The 20,305-nt window shown below is 48.1% G+C and overlaps 1 protein-coding gene across 2 annotated transcripts in view; it reads left to right on the top strand.

Annotated features, from left to right (window-relative positions):
* MYL2 (myosin light chain 2) overlaps positions 1 to 20,305 on the top strand; it is a 44,177-nt gene that overhangs the window by 14,830 nt on the left and 9,042 nt on the right. The window contains exon 1 of one of the 2 annotated variants that reach the window (XM_024256813.2): positions 19,642 to 19,698. The exons of the other annotated variant lie outside the window; for it this stretch is intronic. Coding sequence (XP_024112581.1) covers positions 19,696 to 19,698 — 3 coding nt within the window. The 5' untranslated portion in view covers positions 19,642 to 19,695. Of the gene's footprint in view, positions 1 to 19,641; positions 19,699 to 20,305 lie in introns of those variants that run through there. 2 annotated transcript variants of the gene reach the window in all.

Raw genomic sequence — 20,305 nt, 5'->3', positions numbered from 1 at the left:
TCCCAGGACTTTGGGAGGCCAAGGTGGGAGGATCACTTGAGGCCAGTAGTTCAAGACCAGCCTGAGCAACATAGTGAGACGCTGTCTCTAACAGTAAAAAAATAAAAATAAAAAAATCAGCCATGGTGGCACGTGCCTGTGGTCCCAGCTACTCCAGAGGCTGAGGCAGGAGAATCACTTGAGCCCAGGAGGTCGAGGCCGCAGCGAGTTATGATCACAGCGCTGCACTCAAGCCTAAATGACAGAGCAAGACCCTGTCTCAAAAAAAAAAAAAAAAAGAAAGAAAGAAAGAAAAAGAAAAAAGAACAAGGCAGCCCATGTGCCCCTATATGGAACAATTTCTAAGATAGGCGGTTGACACTTGAACAACACAGGTTTGAACTATGCAGATCTACTTACACGTGGATTTTTTTCAAGCCGACTGCAGGACTTGAGTATGCAAGGATTTTGGTATACAAAGGGGTCCTGCAGCCAATCCTCCACCTATGCCAAGGGACAACTGTCTTGTTAAGAGAAGAAAGCAAGGGCCAGGAGCAGTGGCTCATGCCTGTAATCCCAACACTTTGGGAGGCCAGGGCTGGGGGATCGCTTGAGCCCAAGAGTTTGAGACCAGCCTGAGCAAAGTGGCAAGACCCTCTCTCTACAAAAGAATCAAAAATTAATAATTTTTTTTTAAAAAGAAGAAAGCAAGGAATAGAAATCATGTTTTAAATGAGCCCTTTTGGAGGTTTCTTTAACGTGTAACATGATACTAATTTTATTTAAATTTTTTATTTTTATGACAGTATTTTCTTCCTACTGAGGGAATATTCCCATAACAAAACTTACGCAGGAGCTGAACCATGTCTAGCAGGTGGACACACAAAATGAATCCGGGCAACTTTTGGGGAGATGTGGGCCTTTTCTTTCTACTGTATGTACTTCTCTTGTGTTTGGTTTTTATAACAAGAAAAATTGCTTTTGCTAGGAAAATTAATACAAAAAGCAATGCACGTCCAATACAGAAAATATAATAAAGAAATGAATAAAGAAGAAAATTAAAATTACCCAAACGACCAGCCCTCCAGAGGCAAGCCCTGGCAATGTGGTAGGGTACTCGCTTCTCTTCAGAAAAGGTGATTTCCTGCCAAATGGAACATTCTCAGGCTGCTATAGGGTCCCCCTGAAACCCTCCCAAACCCTCTTGAGAAACACACAGGCCTCACAGACTGTTGAGCAAAGTGCACAACCTTTGCTCCAACATTCCCACTCTAGAAGCACATCCTAAGGAAATAATTGGATACTCAGACAGTGTAGAAATTGTACAAGAATGGTGGCTGCATCGCTATGTATAATTGGGAAGATCACCTAAGTGCCCATTAGTGGGGGAATGGTTGAATAAAACCCGAACATCTGTGAGATGGAACATTCTACAACTGTTTCAGTAATGATGTGGATCAATATTTATTGACATGGAATGATTGCCTTGTTATATTATTAGGCAAATAAGTGGTTATGAAACCGTATGATGGTATGACCCCAATTTTTGCAAAAAAAAAATACATATAATATACACACACGTATGTATGTGTGTATGCTTAAAAATAGAACACAAAAACATACACCACCATGTTACCAGTTATTTCTGGGTAGAGGGACAGGAAGTGATTTTTTTAATGTCTAATTTTCCCACAGTAAATGGATATTATTTTGCACTTTTTAAAACTAAAAACTAAATGACATGCTAGCACAGTCTCACCTCGGGGCCTCTGCCCTGGCACTTTCCTCTGCCTGAAATGCTTTTCCCCAAATATTCTCCACTTTCTTCATGTCTTTGTTCAAATGTTATTTTCTCCAGGAGGCTTCCTGACCGCTCGATTTAAAATTGCGTCTTGGCTGTGCACAGTGGCTCACGCTTGTAATCCAGCACTTTGAAAGGCCAAGGCGGGAGGATGGCTTGAGGCTGGGAGTTCAAGACCAGCCTGGGCAACAAAACGAGACATTATATTTAAAAAAAATTTTTTTAAATAGCTGGGCATGGTGGCACACATCTGTGATCCCAGCTACTCGAAGGCTAAGGTGAGAGGATCGCTTGAGCCCAGGAGTTCCAGGCGGCAGTGAGCTATGATGGTGCCACTGCACTCTAGCCTGGGTGACAGAGAGAGACCCTGTCTCAATAAAGTATATTTAAAAAAAAATCAGCCGAGTACCGTGGCTCACGCCTCTAATCTCAGCACTTTGGGAGGCCAAGGTGGGCGGATCACAAGGTCAAGAGACGAGACCATCCTGGTCAACATGATGAAATCCCATCTCTACTAAAAATACAAAAATTAGCTGGGCGTGGCGGCATGCACCTATAGACTCAGCTACTCGGGAGGCTGAGGCAGGAGAATCACTTGAACCTGGGAGGCAGAGGTTGCAGTGAGCCGAGATCGCACCACTGCACTCCAGCCTGGCGACAGAGTGAGACCCCATCTCAAAAAAAAAAAAAAAAAAAAAAAAAAAAAAAAAAAAAAATCGTGTTTATCTCTCTCTTTCTTCCTTTTTGTCTCTGTCTCTCTTCCCTCTTACCTTGTTCTATTTTCCTGTTTCGCTCCATAGAAGGTATCAACTTCTAACCTCCTAGGTCGTTTGCTTATTTATTACGTTTGTCATCTAAGACCTCCTGCCCACCGGCCCCCAGCAGGAAGGAATGCTCCAGGAAGGCAGGAATTGGAATTTGTGTCTGTTTTGTTCCCTGTTGACTCCCAGGGCATAGAACAAGGCTTGACACACAGTAGGAGCTCAGTAAATATTTGAGTAATGAATGAATGAAATCTAAACAAGCAAATGGTTTTCCTTTATGAAGACTTTATTTCATCCTCACTCTTCTGATTTTCAGAAGCAGCAGCACGGATGAGACAGGTCTGGCAGGCCTGGCGGGGGACAGGTGGGAGGAAAGATGTCCCTCGCCCTCTCCAGATTCCGCGCCCTTCGTTCGCCGGCGGGAAGCCGTGGCTGCGCGGAGCCCTGAAGTAGCACCGCCCCCTGCTGGGCAGTTTGGAGAAATGCAGCGCGGACGCTCAGCGATTGGGCCAGATACATTTCAAACAAGTACACTTGGGAATTTGGAAAGGAACAGGATGGAAAGGTCATCGGGGGTGAGGCAGCCAGATGGATCTGCGGGAGGCCTTTTCAGAGAGGAAGAGGAGCCGAGAAAAAAAAATGCAGCCCATTCTCTCAGCTGCAGGACCCGGATTCAAGCAGAGTCCACGTCTCACAATGAATGGGTTTCTCTTGTTGAGGCCAAGGCTGACCTTGATGGAAGCCAGGTGCAATTCAAGGCCAACTCCCAGGGATCTCTTTTTGGAATTTCTGGTTTCCCTAGGTTTCCTCGCAGGTTTTGTGGTGAGCATGTATCCTTTTATCAAACCCACCCCACAAAACCAGAATTTCAAAACAAGTTTTTACCCAGACTTTTTAACAAATGTGCACATGCAGTTTCAGAAAGAGGAAATGTATTAGTATATTAGTCCATTCTCACACTGCTATAAAGAACTACCTGAGACTGGGTAATTTATGAAGAAAAGAGGTTTTATGGACTCACAGTTTCGCAGGCCTAACCAGCAGTATGACTGGGAGACCTCAGGAAACTTACAATCATGGCGGAAGGCAAAGGGGAAACAAGCACCTTCTTCCATGGTGGCAGGAGAGACAGACAGAGAAGTGAGGAGAGCTCTATCACGACAATAGCAAGGGGGAGGGGGAGGTCCGCCCCCATGATACAATCACCTCCCACCAGGCCCTTCCTCCGACAAGTGGGGAATACAATTGGAGATGAAATTTGGGTGGGGACACAGCCAAACCCTATCAATTAGCCAAGTCAAGATTGTTCATTGACTCAACATTTTTACTGTGAATTTACTGTGTGCCAGCCACGGTTCTGGGTGCTGGGGCTACAGCAGCAAAAAAGACAGACAAAAACCTCAGCCTTTATGGAGCCGATATTACAGTAAAAGAGACAAGTCCCTAACGCACAAATACATGAAAATAACTAAAAACTAAGGTAAGTGCCCTGAAAGAGAAAAACAAGATGTTACCAAAAAAAATTTTAAAAAGAGCAGACTTCAATTTTGGGAATCCACACCGAAGACATGAGATTTAATCTGAATTCCTCTCCCAGGAGCCAGGGGCAATCTATGGGGAGAAAGGAATAGCAAGAGAGAAGCTGGAAGTTTCCAGGCTTTCGGTCTTAATTCAGTATCCCCCCCCCAGAGAAGAATAACCTGTCCCTTTTAGTAGATGTTTGCTCTGTAGTAAAAGGACAGCATAGGAGTCTAGAATCAGAGTCCTGGGTTCAATTCCTGGCTCTGCCCCCTTCCTTAGTTTCTATTTCCTCTGTCTCTTAGAGTTATTATAAGGATTTAATGAGATAATAGAGATGTAGCTATGGTCACAGCAGCTGGCAAATAGTCAATAAGCAGTCATCATTGTTTAAAGACTCTGAGAAGATCTGCAACTGGGGAACCTGTTGAACTAGACTCACTTGTTGGCTATAGAAATTTTTTTTTTTTTTTAGACAGAGACTCACTCTGTCGCCCAGGCTGGAGTGCAATGGCATCATTTCAGTTCACTGCAACCTCCGCCTCTCAGGTTCAAGAGCTTCTTCTGCCTCAGCCTCCCAAGTAGCTGGGATGACAGGCGTGCGCCACCACACCCAGCTAATTTTTGTATTTTTAGTAGAGACGGAGTTTCACCATGTTGGCCAGGCTGGTTTCGAACTCCTGACCTCAAATGATTCGCCCACTTCTGCCTCCCAAAGTGCTGGGATTACAGGCGTGAGCCACCACGCCCAGCCTATAGAACCATTTTGTTGCAGGATATTGGGTGCTCTACCATCTATATTGGGGAGATATTACTTCAGTTACTGGGGGTGTGGGTAGAGCAGACATTATTCATTGCCTACCCCAAGTCCATTTGCTGTCTTTTTTCTTGCTAGTAGAACTCTGGTTATGTTCAGGATTAGGCCAAAGAACCTTGGATCTCAAAGCAGGTAGGTCAGACTTGATCTAGATGTGGGCGCCTTACCTTGTTCTGGCCAGTGAAATGTATGAAAAGTCTCCTAGGGGCTTCCCCATGAAGATATTGTCCTCCATAAGAAGTAAAGAAACATTTGCACCTGACCCCACCCCCACCGCCACCGCCCCCGCCCCAGCTCCTGCTTTGAACGTAGTGTCGTGAGGACAGGACACTTGGCTCTGCTGCCACCATCTTGGGACCACAAGAGGGAACATCCACAGAGTCACAGAGACAACTCTGGGGTCCCCAATCATGTCCAGCTGCTGAGCAACCCTGGAACTGTCTGTTCCCCAACTTCTTGAGAGAAAACGAAACCCCCATTGGTTTAAGCTGCTGCTAATGGATTTCCATCACCTGCATCCCAGAACATTCCTCACTGATCCAGGGTCCCAGTTCTCTGTTCCAAATTAAAATCATCCTGGTTTTCTCCATTTGTCTAAATATTCTCTGGTTCACCTTGAGGACAGTGTCTGGGCATTGCACCAGGCAGCCCATACCCTCCCTGGGGCCTGTTCCCTTTGTAAAACCATGACTCACCTCCGAGGCCCTTGCTGGCCACACACCTTCATTCCAGAGAGGATTCCATGAGCCATCCCTCTTTGTCTTTCTTCTCTCTCATCTATTTTTGTCCTTTGTAAAATGCCCTGGCCCCCTATGAGGATACAGAGGTATTAGCACACCCTCCCCCTTAATCCCTTGGGCTCCTGTTCCCTTGTCCAAAGTCACCCAAGAGAACAGGGCCAACCTAACTTTTTCTGGCTGGCTTTTCCTGGGGCAAATGAAACTGTTTCACTGTGTGTCCCAACCCCAAAAGTCTCTCCTATTCTCTTCACCATGCATGGCCCTAGAACTTTCTTTCTGTCTCAGAGGACACCTATGAAGGAGGAATAGCAAATACATAGCATGTGGCAATGGCATACATGTCACCCTTCCTTCACTCAGTCCATGGCAGACATTGCTAATCAATCACAGCACTCTTTCTTACTGAGTGGAGTTGGCAGGGAAGATGAGCTGAAGCCCTGACCTCTATGACATGGTTGGAGACAGGGGATAAAGAGTAAAGTTCACACTCACCTCAAAAAAATTCTCCTGAGGCCTGACACCCCCATTCTCTCTTAGCCAGAGGGGACCTAGCTGGCCTGGAGAGCCTTGGGCAAGCAAGGTGGGTGTGCAAGGATCAATGCCTTCAGCCCTGGAGACACAGCACAGAGAGTTGTTCAGGCCCTTCTGGCATGTGTCCTGGACTCACTCCAGGATCGTCTTTGGTCACAGTTGAATTCAGTGCCATGGAACAAATCTATCATGATCACCTACTATGTGCCAGGACCGAGGGCACAGCAGAGATGCATGAATCCTGGCCCCTGGCCCAGAAGATTCTAGTGGAAGAAACAGACTAACAAACAATGAAGCAGAATGCAGAAAGTGCCACAAGACAGCAGTCATTCGACAAGGGCTGATGCAGTGCCCGCTATGTGCCAGGTGCCGTACTGGGTGCAGGAGAAGCAGCGGTGGGCAAGATAGACATGGTGCCTGTCCCGTAGAGTTATGGTCTGAGCAGAAAGTTGGGTGTTCTTCAGCTAATCAGACCAAAAAAAGTAGAATGCAGCTGTGGTTCAACACTGGGAGGGAGAAAGGAACACAGTGCTGGAGGGCCTAGTCTGGAAGTTCGGGGAGAACAGTTTTGCCCCAACTCCCAGGAGGCACATGGCAATGTCTGGAGACATCTTTGGTTGTCATGACTGGGTGGCATCTGGTGGGTAGAGGCCAGGGATGCTGTTCAACATCTTCCAAGACACAGAACAGCCCCACAGCAAAGAATGACCTGGCCCCGATGTCAGCAGTGCCAAAGGTGAGAGACCCCCATCCAGACAAAGAGGAGATGGAGGCGGGTCCAGGCAGATGGAAGGGTCTGCATCCTAGGAGAGTGGGCAGCCATTTAAACATGCGGGTGTTTGGGTGCAGTGGCTCACGCCTGTAATCCCAGCATTTTGGGACTCCAAGGCAGGTGGATCACCTGAGGTCAGGAGTTCGAGATCAGCCTGGCCAACATGGTGAAATCCCATCTCTAATAAAAATACAAAAATTAGCCGGGCGTGGTGGTGGGCACCTATAATCCCAGCTGCTCAGGAGGCTGAGGCAGGAGAATCGCTTGAACCTGGGAGGCGGGAGTTGCAGTGAGCCAAGTTGGCGCCACTACACTCCAGCCTGGGCGACAGAGTGAGACTCCATCCAAAAAAAAAAATGTGGGTGGTGATGACCGAGCTGGGTGTTGTTGTTGTTGTTTTTCTTTAATGTCCCTCTGGCTGCCGTGTGGCAAAGGTGGAAGCAGAGACCGGGAGAGCGGGTGTGCGGATGTGGCCCTGGGTGGCTATGTGCTCACCGCAGGCCTGGAGACTAGACATGAACTCTAGGGAGGGGTTCTGAATTATGATGACTGCTTGGGGCTGCACATTCTACACACTGAATTAAGACTGTATTTGGGGCCGGGGGTGGTGGCTCATGCCTGTAATCCCAGCACTTTGGGAGGCTGAGGGGGGTGGATCACTTGAGCCCAGAAGAGCTCAGGAGACCATCCTGGGCAACATAGCAAGACCCCATCTCAAAAAAAAAAAAAACCAAACAAAAATTAGCTGAGTGCTGTGGTGCACACCTGTAGTCCCAGCTACTTGGAAGGCTTAGGTGGAAGATTGCTTGAGCCCAGGAGGCAGAGGTTGCAGTGAGCTGAGGCTCCAGCCTGGGTGACAGAGCAAGACCTTGTCTCAAAAAAAAAAAAAAAAAAAGACTATTTGGGACTCAGTGATCTTAGGGTTGTCCTTTTCCCTAAGAGTAAGCGGAAAAATCCTGACTTTTCATCTGAGAACAGGCACAGATTAGCCCCCGGGAACAGAATTTATGAAGAACGACGTGTTTTGCTCAAAATTATCTCGAGCCGGCCTCACAGCGCCCCCATGAGGTCAGTGTTCTGAACCAACACGTTTCGCAGATAAAAAAATGGAAATGGAAATGGAACCACTGGACCTGTGTCATCCGGCCAGCAAGCAGCAGAGGTGACATTCTAGCCTAGACCCAACTCCAAATGTCCCTTCTTCCCCAAGGTCCCCAGCCAGGAGACCTCAGGAGGTCGGTGGCCTCGGGCAGCCCTAAACCATCCTCAAACTCTACGAGCAGGAAACCTGTCTCTCCCTTCCTAGGAATTGCTCTGTATGTCGATGGTGCTGAAATTGGGATAATGTATGCCCCTCAGGGCAGTGAGCAATGTTGAGGACATTTTTGGATATCACAGTTTGGGAGGGGGGTTTGCTAATGGCTGCTACTGGGTGGAGGCCAAGGATGAGGCTGAACATACTGTAATGCACGGGACACCCTCCACTGCCATAACAAAGAATTACCCAGCCCCACACTTCCATAGAGCCCAGGATGAGCATGCTACTCCAGCATGGAAGCCCCACAGACGCCTGCATCTGTGCTGGGGAGGAGCAGGGGCCTGGGCCTGCAGAGCTTGGTGTGCCCTGAAGACTCGTTGAAAGGTCCTTCACCCGACAACCTCAGGTCGGATGACTAATGAGCCAGAAGTGTGGCCTTTATATAGCTCTGGGCCCAGGCATGCGGGACCAGGTTCGGCTGTCACTGTGCCACGTTCTTCAGCAAGGGGGCTCTGGCAGGCGGGCAAGGGGAGGGCAGGGGGAAGCTGGCAGGGGAGCCTGGGGCAGCAGCTGTTGCTGGAATCTGGGACTCACAGAGAGGAACAATACCCCCGGAATGCCAGGCACCGAGACAGCTGAGCCCACGGGCATCTGAAGGGCACCAGTAAAAATGGGCTTGTCTGAGTGCCGCTGTCCCCAGTGCAGGCAAGATAGATGACCGAGGGCTAAAAATACCAGGGACAAGAAAGCCACTGAAGGGCTATCTGGATGGATGAGGCTGGATCCGAGCTCTGGGATCCTGGAGGGTGGTGAGAGGTGGGGCCGGATCCCCCGGCTTTGAAACCAGAATACCATGGGGAGGAAAAGTGTGTACAGAGGAGTCCGACAATCTGAGTTCAAAGCCCAGCGCTACCAGATGCTAGCAGTAGGGCCTTGGGGAGTGACTGCTCCTCCCTGAGCCTCAGTTTTCTCATCTGGAAAATGGGTCTAATATTAGTACCTTCCTCATAGTGTTGTGAGGATTATATCCCAGGTGGGTAAAGCATATGGCTCAGTGCGTGACATGCAGGGAGCTCTAGGGAAGGGGGATGATGGTGATTTGATTTCTTTTGGGACTTCAGCTTGGCAAGCTATGCAGTGGCTGGGTGGTGGCCATGGCGGGCAGGCCTGCCTCCCCCAGTCCACTGGAGCACTCAATACATGATAGCTTCTACTCCGCCAGCTCAGAGCAGCTGTCCCTAAGAGCACTGAATAACGGGCTGGAGGGTGAGGTGGGGGCCGGAGTAGGATATGAGGCTGGGAAGACAACCAGTAATAACCACACACACTCATACACACACACACACTCACACTCTCACATACACACTCTCTCACAATCACTCTCACAATCACACACACGGTTATACACATACTCTCACACACTTTAACACACTCACATATACACACACTTTCACACTCACACAGACACGTGGCACACCCTCATACATACACTCAGTCACAACATACACTTACACACACACACTCTCATACACATATACTCACACACTTTCACACAGTCACATACACACCTGTCACACACACTCACACAAACACACAGTCACAGTCACACACACTCATACAGTCACACACACTCATACAGTCACACACATACACTCTCTCACGCACAGTGGCTGTACTCCATGCCTGGTGCTGTGCAAAGCCATTTACACTCATTGCATGAGTAACCATGTGGATGCGGCTTGGAACAGGATAAACACACAATAAATGTTAGCTGCTATCATTAGTATCACAATTATCTAGCTTCACTTGAACGACACTCTTCCAAGGCTAACATGATAGTTTTCTCCATTTATCAAGTGAAGACTCTGAGATTTAGGGTGGTTAAGTCACCTGTCCAGGGGCCCCACAGTCAAGGAAGCAGAGGAGCTGACCTGGAACCCAGCTTACAATCGTAATTCTGGTAGGACAGGGTCAAGTGATAAAAGATCTTAGCTGTCAGGCTAAGGAGGGAAGATTTCCTCCTGGGGTAGTGGGGAACCACTGAGGGTTCTAGAGCATGTGCAAGTCATCATCAGAATGGGGTATGGGGGAAAGCAGTTGGATTCAGCATGTGAAGGGCAAGATATTAAAGACAAGAGAGTGGAGGCCCAAAACCGGTTGGGGGCTACTACCTTAGGCCACAGCTGGGGCTGGACTTGAGGAAATGGATTTGCAAGACATTTTAGAGGAAGAATAGATAGATTTTGTCACTAGTAGGGCAGAATCAAAATGGCTGAGGATTTTGGTCTGGGAACCTGAGAGAGGTGAAGTCATTAACAGGAAAAGGATTTGGGAGAGGAAGAGGAGAGAAAATGAATTCATGTTGGAACATGTTATTTCTTTTCTTTTCATTGGAACATATTATTTCTTTTCTTTTTTTGAGACGGACTCTCGCTCTGTCACCAGGCTGGAGTGCAGTGGTGCAATCTCAGCTCACTGCAACCTCCGCCTCCCAAGTTCAAGTGATTCTCCTGCCTCAGCCTCCTGAGTAGCTGGGACTACAGGTGCGCACCACCATGCCCAGCTAATTTTTGTATTTTTAGTAGAGATGGGATTTCACCATGTTGGCTAGGATGGTCTCGATCTCTTGACCTCGTGATCTGCCCGCCTTGGCCTCCCAAAATGCTGGGATTACAGGCGTGAGCCACCACGCCCAGCTGGAACACGTTATTTCTTTTACCTCCATTTCCACTGACATGGGTGCCCAGCCAGTTCTCTGGAATAAGAGCTGGCATTCACTGAACATCACCATGCCCAGCAGTATTCTAGAACTTTAGAAGCAGTAATTAACTCATTCAAACCTCATGATAACTTTTTGAAATAAGGACCTCTATTACATGTTCCCATTTCACATATGAGGAAACTGAGGCACAGGGAGCTGATGCTGCTTGTCCCGGTGGTGCTGTGTACACAGGGGGTGCCCCGTTATGTGGCTCACCCATCTTTGCTGGGCACAGGCCTGGTCCACCTACATCTGACTCGCAAGAGAAGCCACCCTCCCCTCTTGGTGGCTCTCACTGACGCCTGGGGGCCCTGACATGAGGAGATAGGCTATCACTTGGTGACAAAAGCCATCAGCCACCCGGCTTTGGGCTGGCAGGGCCTGGTATGCCTTTGTTCTATCAAGAGGTGGCTGACTTCACCGCCCTCTTTAAAGGGGCCTTACGCCCCAAGGCAAGTTAACTCACTGTGCTACTTGCTTCCATTGGAAATCATGGTGGGCGCTTATGTGACACTTTCCTGTGCCAGGCTCTGTCCTAAATATTAATACATTACTAGATTAACTCTTTAAGCTACTGATATTAACATACATACTTATGTGAGCTGCTGAAGAGTTTTATAAGACAGACACATAGAGAAGCCTTTCCCTTTCTCCCTTACAATATGGGATGTAATGGCTTAGACTTGAATTCCAGGAGCCGAAGTGCAAAAAGCCCCTGCAGAAGAAACGAATTAAAATATGCCTCCAGCAGGGCTGGATTGAAACCTTTAAAAGCCCCAAAGACTGAAAAGATGCTCGCTGTCACCACCTGACAGCAAATGAAAGATAAAAACAGTACTTAATGGTCCAGCTAGCGTGAGAACATCCTTGCATGTTCGGAGTTTTTCCCCATGGTGGCTATTTTGACCTAAAAACAAACAAACAAACAAACAAACAAACATTAATTGGCCGGGCACGGTGGCTCACGCCTGTAATCCCAGCACTTTGGGAGGCTGAGGCAGGTGGATCACCTGATATCAGGAGTTCAAGACCAGCCTGGCCAACATGGTGAAACCCCATCTCTACTGAAAGTACACAAATTAGCCAGGCGTGGTGGCGCATGTCTGTAATCAGAGCTACTCAGGAGGCTGAGGCACGAGAATCACTTGAACCTGGGAGGCGGAGGTTGCAGTGAGCCGAGATCACACCACTGCATTCCAGCCTGGGCAACAGAGCAAGACTCTGTATCAAAAAAAAAAAAAAAAAATATATATATATATATATATATATTTATATATATATATATATTTATATATATATATATATATATATATTTCCCCCAAAAGAAGTTTGTTGGGTTTTTGTTGTCATTGGCACCTCTGGTGCTTTGGGCTTGTATTAAATGTGCCAGCTGCACGGCCTGGCTCAGCTTGAGTGCAGGCCACGCCAGCCTCCGTCAGTGAGGTGGGGACTGCAAAGGAGGTCTCCAAGGCCACCATAGAGTGGGAAAATTCAGGTGGCTGGGGCGGGTGTGTGCACGTGTGTGAGTTATGACACCATTAACATGAAAATGTGTATCTCTGTTTGCATGGTATGACATCATTATTGTGAAAAAAGTATATATTTGTGTGTGTGTGTGTGTGTGTGTGTGTCAGAGAGAGAGAGACAGAGAGTTGGGAAGGCTAAATGCAATGTGATATCCTGGATTAGATCTTGGAACAGCAAAAGGACCATGGTGGAAAGGCTGGTGAAATCCAAATCAAGCCAGGAAGTTTGGTCAATAGTAATGCATCAATATCAGTTTCCTTGTTGTAACTGATGTATTAGGGTCATGTAACATGTGTTAACATCAGGGAAACTGGGCCAGGGGAAAGGAGAACTCTGCCACTTTTAAAATAAATTCTTAAATGCAATTTTTATTTTTAAAATGTCTGGAAGGAATCTGCTGAAGTTCTGGAATGGCAAAACTAATCTACGGGGCTAGAAGCCAAGAGGTACTGACTTTCAGAAGGGTTGGCTGGGAAGGGACACTAGGAAAAGCTCTGGGGCTGAAATGTTCTGTGTCCTGGCCCAGGTGGTGGTTACACAGTGTGCGCCTGTGTAGAAACTGATCTCACTGGACACTTAAGACACATGCACTTTGCCATCTCAATTTTAAAAGCAAAGAATAAAAAGTAGCATCTGAAAGGCTTCACACAAAACTGCAAACCCTGTTCCTTTTGGAAAGGATTTGGTTGTCATGATAGGAAGGGGACGTTTTAGTCGATATCTTCCGTAACACGTTCAACTGTTTTATAGTAAAAATGTGCTTGCTCACATTATATTAATTTAATTTTTTATGGGCATGCAGCGTGCAGAGACAAGTGCACAGATCATAAATGTGCAGCCTGTGACACACCCAGATCAGGATCCACAACATTCCCAGTTCTTCCAAGAGGTCCCCTAATTACTTATCTTAAATTCTGCTCTCACTGGATGTTCTGTAATTTTTTTTTTTTTTTTTTGGCTAAACTTGGCAATCCCACTCCTAATGTTCCCTCCTTGTCACTACCCTCCTCTATCCTGACTTCTCACAGCTCAGATTCATTTTTTACCTGTTTATTCATATATCTTTTTTTTTTTGAGACAGGATCTATCTAGCTCCGTCACCCAGGCTGGAATGCAATGGAGTGAACACAGCTGACTGCATGACTACAGCCTCAACCTCCCTGACTCAAGTGATTCTCCCACTTCAGCCTCTTGAGTAGCTGGGAATACAGGTGTGCACCACCACACCCAGATAATCTTTGTACTTTTGTAGAGACACGGTTTCACCATGTTGCCCAGCCTAGTCTCCAACTCCTGGGCTCAAGTGATCCACCTGCCTCAGCCTCCCACAGTGTTGGAATTACAGGTGTGAGCCACTGAGATCAAATGTGTCTTAATGCACACTCTGATTTAATCCTCACAACAGCCCTAGGAGATGAGTACTGTTATTATCCCATTTTACAGAGGAGGAAACTGAGACTCAGAGAGGAGAAGAAGCCTATCTAAAGTCGCATTGCTGACCTGGATGCAAACCCTGGCTAGTCCGATTACAAAGCCCTGAGCTACCACGTCAGGCCAATCAAAACTAAATATTCCCCGAGTCCTCAATCTGGCAGGTGATCAATACCTTGTCAGGCTTAGGGTCTGTGAGTCGGAGCCCTCTGTTCTCTGTTTCCTTGCTGGCAGTGTTGCCAAGAGGTACGACACCAGGCTGACTTTTCCACTAGAGTTATGTTCTTTCTGCCCAGAAGTAGGCCAGATATTCTCCTAATCCTTGGAGTTTGTGAATGTTACTGGGATGCACCGTGGTGTGTGATTTTCCTTATCCTTCCTTCCAGCTTGGAGTTCGGGAGTTCTTTCAACCTGCAGATTTTGTTCTCTTCTGTGCTGAAGAACATTTTCTTGTATTACTTGCTTACTTTTGGCTTCTGTTTCTGGAATGTTTTTTATTTGCATTTCTTTGTTATTTTGCTTCATGATATTCCCAAGATATCATCTTCTAGGCCACTATTTAAATTGCAACAAAACTAACCTTTCCTGCAATTCATTCACTTCATTTTTAGTTTGAAAATCAGGTCTTAAAGCTCTAGGAAGTCATTTTTGGGTTTCACTTGAATTTCCCTAAGGTTTTTTTTTGGTTTGTTTTTATTTTTATTCTTTGGAGCAAACCAGTACTTGGGCTTTAAAAAATAATGAAATTAATACAGTATTCTATTTTCTAAAATGAGGACTGTTGTACCATAATACAGTTGAACGTAAATTTCCACTTTTCTTGAATTTAAGCTTAATATGTATATCTCTCCCCTTACTCTGCATGAAACTTTACTGATGTACGTCACGCCCTGCACATAGTGGGGCTCGAATAAATATCTATATGCAAATTCATGTCCTTTGATTTGGGGCTAAAATCATTCTTACTTAAAAGCAGTGTGTACCTATAAAGAACACTTATAATATTTTCCCTCTCTTCATCTCTTCTTTTAAAATTGTCAACAGGGCCAGTCACAGTGGCTCACGCCTATAATCTCAGCACTTTGGGAGGCTGAGGCAGACGGATCACTTGAGCTCACGAGCTCAAGACTAGCCTGGCCAACAGAGTGATACCCCATCTCTTCCAGAAAAATACAAAAATTAGCCAGGTATGGTGGCGGGTGCCTATAATCCCAGGTACTCGGGAGGCTGAGGCAGGAGAATCACTTGAACCCAGAAGGCAGAGGTTGCAGTGAGCCGAGATTGTGCCACTGCACTCCAGTCTAGGTAACAGAGTGAGACCCTGTCCCCACCCCCCCCCAAAAAAAAGGATGGAAGCGGAGGAGTCAGAGAGGTTGATTCAGAGGTTGGAGTGACGTGGACCACGAACCAAGGAATGTGGGGACCTCGTGGTCCACAAGGAATGTCGGCGCCTCATTCCCTGCTTCGTGGTCCACATCGCTTCAACCTCTGAATCCTCCGAGGTAGAAAAGGCAAAAATCAGGTTCTCCCCAGGAGGCTTCAGAAGGAACACAGTCCTATTTGTGACTACAAGATAATAAATACGTTGCCAGGTGTGGTGGCTTGAGCCTGTAATCCCAGCACCTTGGCAGGCTGAGGCAGGAGGATGGCCTGAGCTCAGGAGTTCAAGACCAGCCTGGGCAACATAATGTGACCCCCGTCTCTACTAAAAAATTGTTTTAATTAGCCGAGCGTGATGGTGCGTGACTATAGTCCCAGCTACTCGGGAGGCCAAGGGAGGAGGATCACTTGAGCCTAGGAGTTCGAAGCTGCAGTGAGCTATGATTGTGTCATTGCACTCCAGTCTGGGCAACAGGGTGAGACCCTGTCTCAAAAGAAAAAGAAGTGCTATTTTAAGCCACCAAATTGGTAATATTTTTATGGCAGCAATAAGAAACAAATACACTTGGGTTTCTGATTTTCTGGAAGTTGCTATTCTGATGGATCAGCCCACTGTGCTTCTCTCTGGCTTCTGACAGCCTCAAGTGAGCAGTTATTTTTCTCTTCTATTCAGTGGGATTCAGGTCTAGCTGCTGGAAACTTACTAGCTGTAGGAATCCCACAGGTAGCAAAAAGGCAGGGGTCTCAGGTCCTGTGGGCATGTGCTTCTCAGCAAGAGGCCTCCGCCACCCAGCCTTGAGGGCCGGGCACAGCAGCCCCAGCCGCCCACTTGCTCCCTCCCCAGCCCCTGCGGTCTTGAGGCTGATGCTGAAAGGAACCCCTGAAGTCTACACAGAACCAATGCCCAAGTCCTCCCTGGATTCTCCAATCCCAGGGCCTTGTCCCTGGTCTTGGGGGCTCCCCAGGGCAACACGACCCATTGATGAGAGAGACTTTGGATCTCTGGCTCTCTGAACAGACCCCAAGGCCTAACCTGCACCCCATGTGCTCCACGTCCCAGCAGCCACATGGTTCCATGCCCCATTCAGGCCGCCATTTCCCAGAATCCCTAGACACAAACTCACTTAATCCTCCCAGCAGCCTTATGGAGGTGTGTGATCTCAATTTTCCAGGTGAGGAAACAGGCCCGAGAGGGTGAGTGCCCTGTTTGACAACCCCTCTTGCTATCCAGCCAGAATGGTTCCTCTAGTACCCCTTTTGGAGGCCTGGCTGTACAGGTGTCCCTCAGGGACACACACTCCCTCTTGCCTCTGGGGGCCCAGCCCATCCTAATCCCCACCCCGGGGCTTCCCACCCCCATCATACACTCTCCACATCTTCTGTGGCTGCAACAACCTTTTCACTTGGCCAGTTGGAGCTACTGACTGCTCACACAGGGTTTTAACGAAAATCCATGGTGTGCCTATTAGCTAGGGAAACATTTATTCCGGTGTTGTCAGAGAACCTTGGACAGAGAAGTTCCTCTTGATGTGTGCACTGCACATATGTGGATGCGTGTACATGCACGTGTCTGTGTGCCTGTATGCATGTGCAGACGTGTTTTTGTCTGTGCACGCATCTGCCTACACACACACGCGAACACATCTTTTGTTATTAAAGACTCTGTTAGAAGAGTGTCCTGGGTGATTCTAACCCATGTGGGACTGCAGAGAAGAAAAAAACCCACACCTTTTTTTTGTCCAGGCATCAATGGTCCTTGGGTTTGTGTGCCCCCAAATTGAGATTTTATTTCCACCTGAGAAGGGGAGTGAGTGATAGCTACCATTTGCCAGGTCTCACCTCCTTTTACACTCCGGAAAACCTAATAAGAAAACTGATTTCTTTTTTTATGTTCTGGAAAACTCCAGCCCCAGGGGGCCTTCTGTTCCTCAAAGCCTCCAAATTCTCCCTGCCTTGAGGCATGTGCTGTCCCCACTGCCTGGAGCCCCCTTTGCAGACTCTGCTTGGAGGAGCCCACCTGCGCCCCTGTCTGAGGCTGTCACCTGGCCACTGCCATGCCTCTGTCTCATCCCTGCATGAGATCCGTCACTGCCTGCAACTGTCTGGGTTGTGCATTTGTTTACTTTCTCTTTGTCCATCTTCCCCTCGCACTTATGCACCTCAAGGGCAGGGAATTTGTTGCTTTGCGCTGGGCTCAATGAAGGGGAATGAATGCTGGTTCAGCCATCAGCCCTGCACCCACACTACTGGGAGGGCAGAGGGACATTCTCCTTCTTAGAGGTGTGGCCTCTGGCACTCAGCCCTGCCACCCACGGCCACTAAATAACCACAATGATTCCAAGCCCCAAGTTCTTGCTCCCTGAATCCCAAGGCTGTGTTTAAGGGCACAGGAGGATGGCCATCTTTTGTTGTTTTGGTTTGGTTTGGGGTTTTTTTTGTCTTTGTTTTTGAGATGGAGTCTCACTCTGTCGCCCAGGCTGGAGTGCAATGGCACGATCTCGGCTCACAGCAACCTCCGCCTCCTGGGTTCAAGCAATCCTCCTGCCTTAGCCTCCCAAGTAGCTGGGATTACAGGCATGCACCACCACGCCCAGCTAATTTTTGTATTTTTAGTAGAGACGGGGTTCTGTCATGTTGGCCGGACTGGTCTTGAACTCCTGACCTCAGGTGATCTATCTGCCTCGGCCTCCCAAAGTGCTAGGATTACAGGTGTGAGCCAACATGCCCATCCTTTTTTTTTTTTTTTTGAGGCGGAGTCTCGCTCTGTCGCCCAGGCTGGAGTGCAATGGTGCTATCTTGGCTCACTGCAACCTCTGCCTCTTGGCTTCAAGCGATTCTCCTGCCTCAGTCTCCTGAGTAGCTGGGACTACAGGCCCGCACCACCATGCCTGGTTAATTTTTGTATTTTTAGTAGAGACAGATTTCATCATGTTGGCCAGGGTGGTCTTGAACTCCTGACTCAAGTGATCCACCCGCCTCAGCCTCTCAAAGTGCTGGCATTTCAGGTATAAGCCACTGCACCCAGCAGGAAAGCTGTCTTGAGTAAAAGTATTATATAATAACACCTTGCATTCTGAGAGCAGCTGCTGTTTTCAAGGCTCTGAAAGAGCCTGGACTCTGGAGACAAAGGGGCCTCCAGAGGGGTCCACGCCCAGCTCCATCACTGTGTGACCTTGGGCAGCTCACTTCGCCTCTCTGAGCTTTTGCTTCCTCATCTGTAAAATGGGGGCATGGATGATGAGGTGGTCCCCACCCTCTAGGGTGGCTGGAAAATTACGTGTGGGAGCCATGAGCACAGTGTCCGGCACGTGCCAGTGCTCAGTCAATGAGATTTGTCATTTCTTCAGTCAACAAATATTCATTTTTGAGCTGCTGCTGTGTGCATCATGAGCTGGGAGCTGGGGAGACGGTCAGTGGTGAGGGAAACTAAAATGATCCCTGCCCTCTGAGCTGACGCTCCACGGACGCTGAAGAAAATGAGTCAGTGCACTGTGGGCAGTGTTTGGGACCGCCTCACGCTGTGCAGAGAAACAAAGAAGGGAGATCGGAGGGCAGGGGGTGCATGGCTGTGTTATTTGTTTGTTTTGAGACAGGGTCTTGCTCTGTCACCCAGGCTGGAGTGCAGTGGTGTGATTGTGGCTCACCACAGCCTCAACCTCCCGGGCCCAAGTGATCCTCCTGTCCCAGCCTCCTGAATAGCTGAGACTATAGGCATGCACCACCATGCGCAGCTATTTTTTTTCTTTTGCGTAGAGACAGGCATCTTCCTATGTCACCCAGGCTGGTCTCAAACTCCTAGGCTCAAGCAATCTTCCCACCTTGGCCTCCCACAGTGCTGGGATTTCAGGCATGAGCCACAGTGCCAGCCTTCATGATTATTTTAAAGATGGTGGTCGGGGAGGCTTCATTCAGGAGATGACATATGAGCAAAGATGCAATGAAGGAGGTGAAGGAAGGAGCCGTGCGATGACTGACAAAAAGGCATTCCAGGTAGAGGGCACACAGGTGCAAAGACCCTGAGGCCAGATCCAGGCTGATAAAACAGAGCATTTTAGCAGTCTCCTCTCCCTGACATTTTTTTTCTCAAAATTGACAAGCACAAGTGTCCCCGGCCCAAGCACTGCAGAGAGCGTGCAGCATCTCTCCCCGTGACCATGACCCAGCTACTGCCTCTTTAACCTTGAATGCCTTTTTGGGGGCTCACGTGTCACCCAGTGGCGAGTGAGCCACCCTTACTTCAGAAGAACGGCATGGGGTGGGGGGGCCTTAGGTGGTGCCCGCCTCACCTATGACTGCCAAAAGTGGTCATGGGGTTATTTTTAAACATGGGGAGGAAGTATTTATTGTTCCCGGGCTGCAGAGAGCTGGGTGGAGTGTGGAATTCTTCTCGGGAGGCAGTGCTGGGTCCTTTCCACCATGGTGAGTACAAGGGCTCCAGGAGGTGATGATGCCGGGTGGGCAAGGAGAGGAGGCCACTACAAGCAAGGGACCACGGTGGAGGGGAAGGAAGGCGGCTCTCAAAGCCTCCAGCCCCTTGTGGAAAAAGCCCCATTGACTGCGCGGGCACAGAGGAACCCCAATCAATGCCCCGATAGGCCACAAATAACAGCAGCTCTCGGGGACTCACAAACACAAAATAAGAGAGTTGGCTTTCTTATGGCTTGTCTACTGACCTCTCGAGGAATCAATAACTCCCAGGGCTTGCAAAATGGGATTGAACGCTTTTAAGGATCAAATTGTAATTCTTTTCTCTTGTTCAGGCAGCTGGGAAAAAGAATGTTTTTGTTTTCACCTTTTGAACTTGCAAATTTAAAACCTTTCTTTCTGTGCTGTTGGGTTAGGTGTCCCCCTCCTGAAGTGGGCAGTCCCCAAATCAGGGTCAGCACAGGAGGGAGAGTAGTTAGAGGCAGGAGCTCTGGAGTCAGAATGCCCAAGTTCAACTCCCCAAGTTCAATGCCCAAGTTCAACTCCGGCTCTGCCTTCTGTGTGTGTGTGGCTGTGTGATCTTGGGCAAGCAACCCAATCT

The sequence above is a fragment of the Pongo abelii genome, chromosome 10 (assembly GCF_028885655.2).
Source record: "Pongo abelii isolate AG06213 chromosome 10, NHGRI_mPonAbe1-v2.0_pri, whole genome shotgun sequence".
NCBI lineage: Eukaryota > Metazoa > Chordata > Mammalia > Primates > Hominidae > Pongo > Pongo abelii.
Note: the sequence above shows the minus strand (reverse complement) of the source record. Positions and strands in the feature narration are given on the sequence as shown.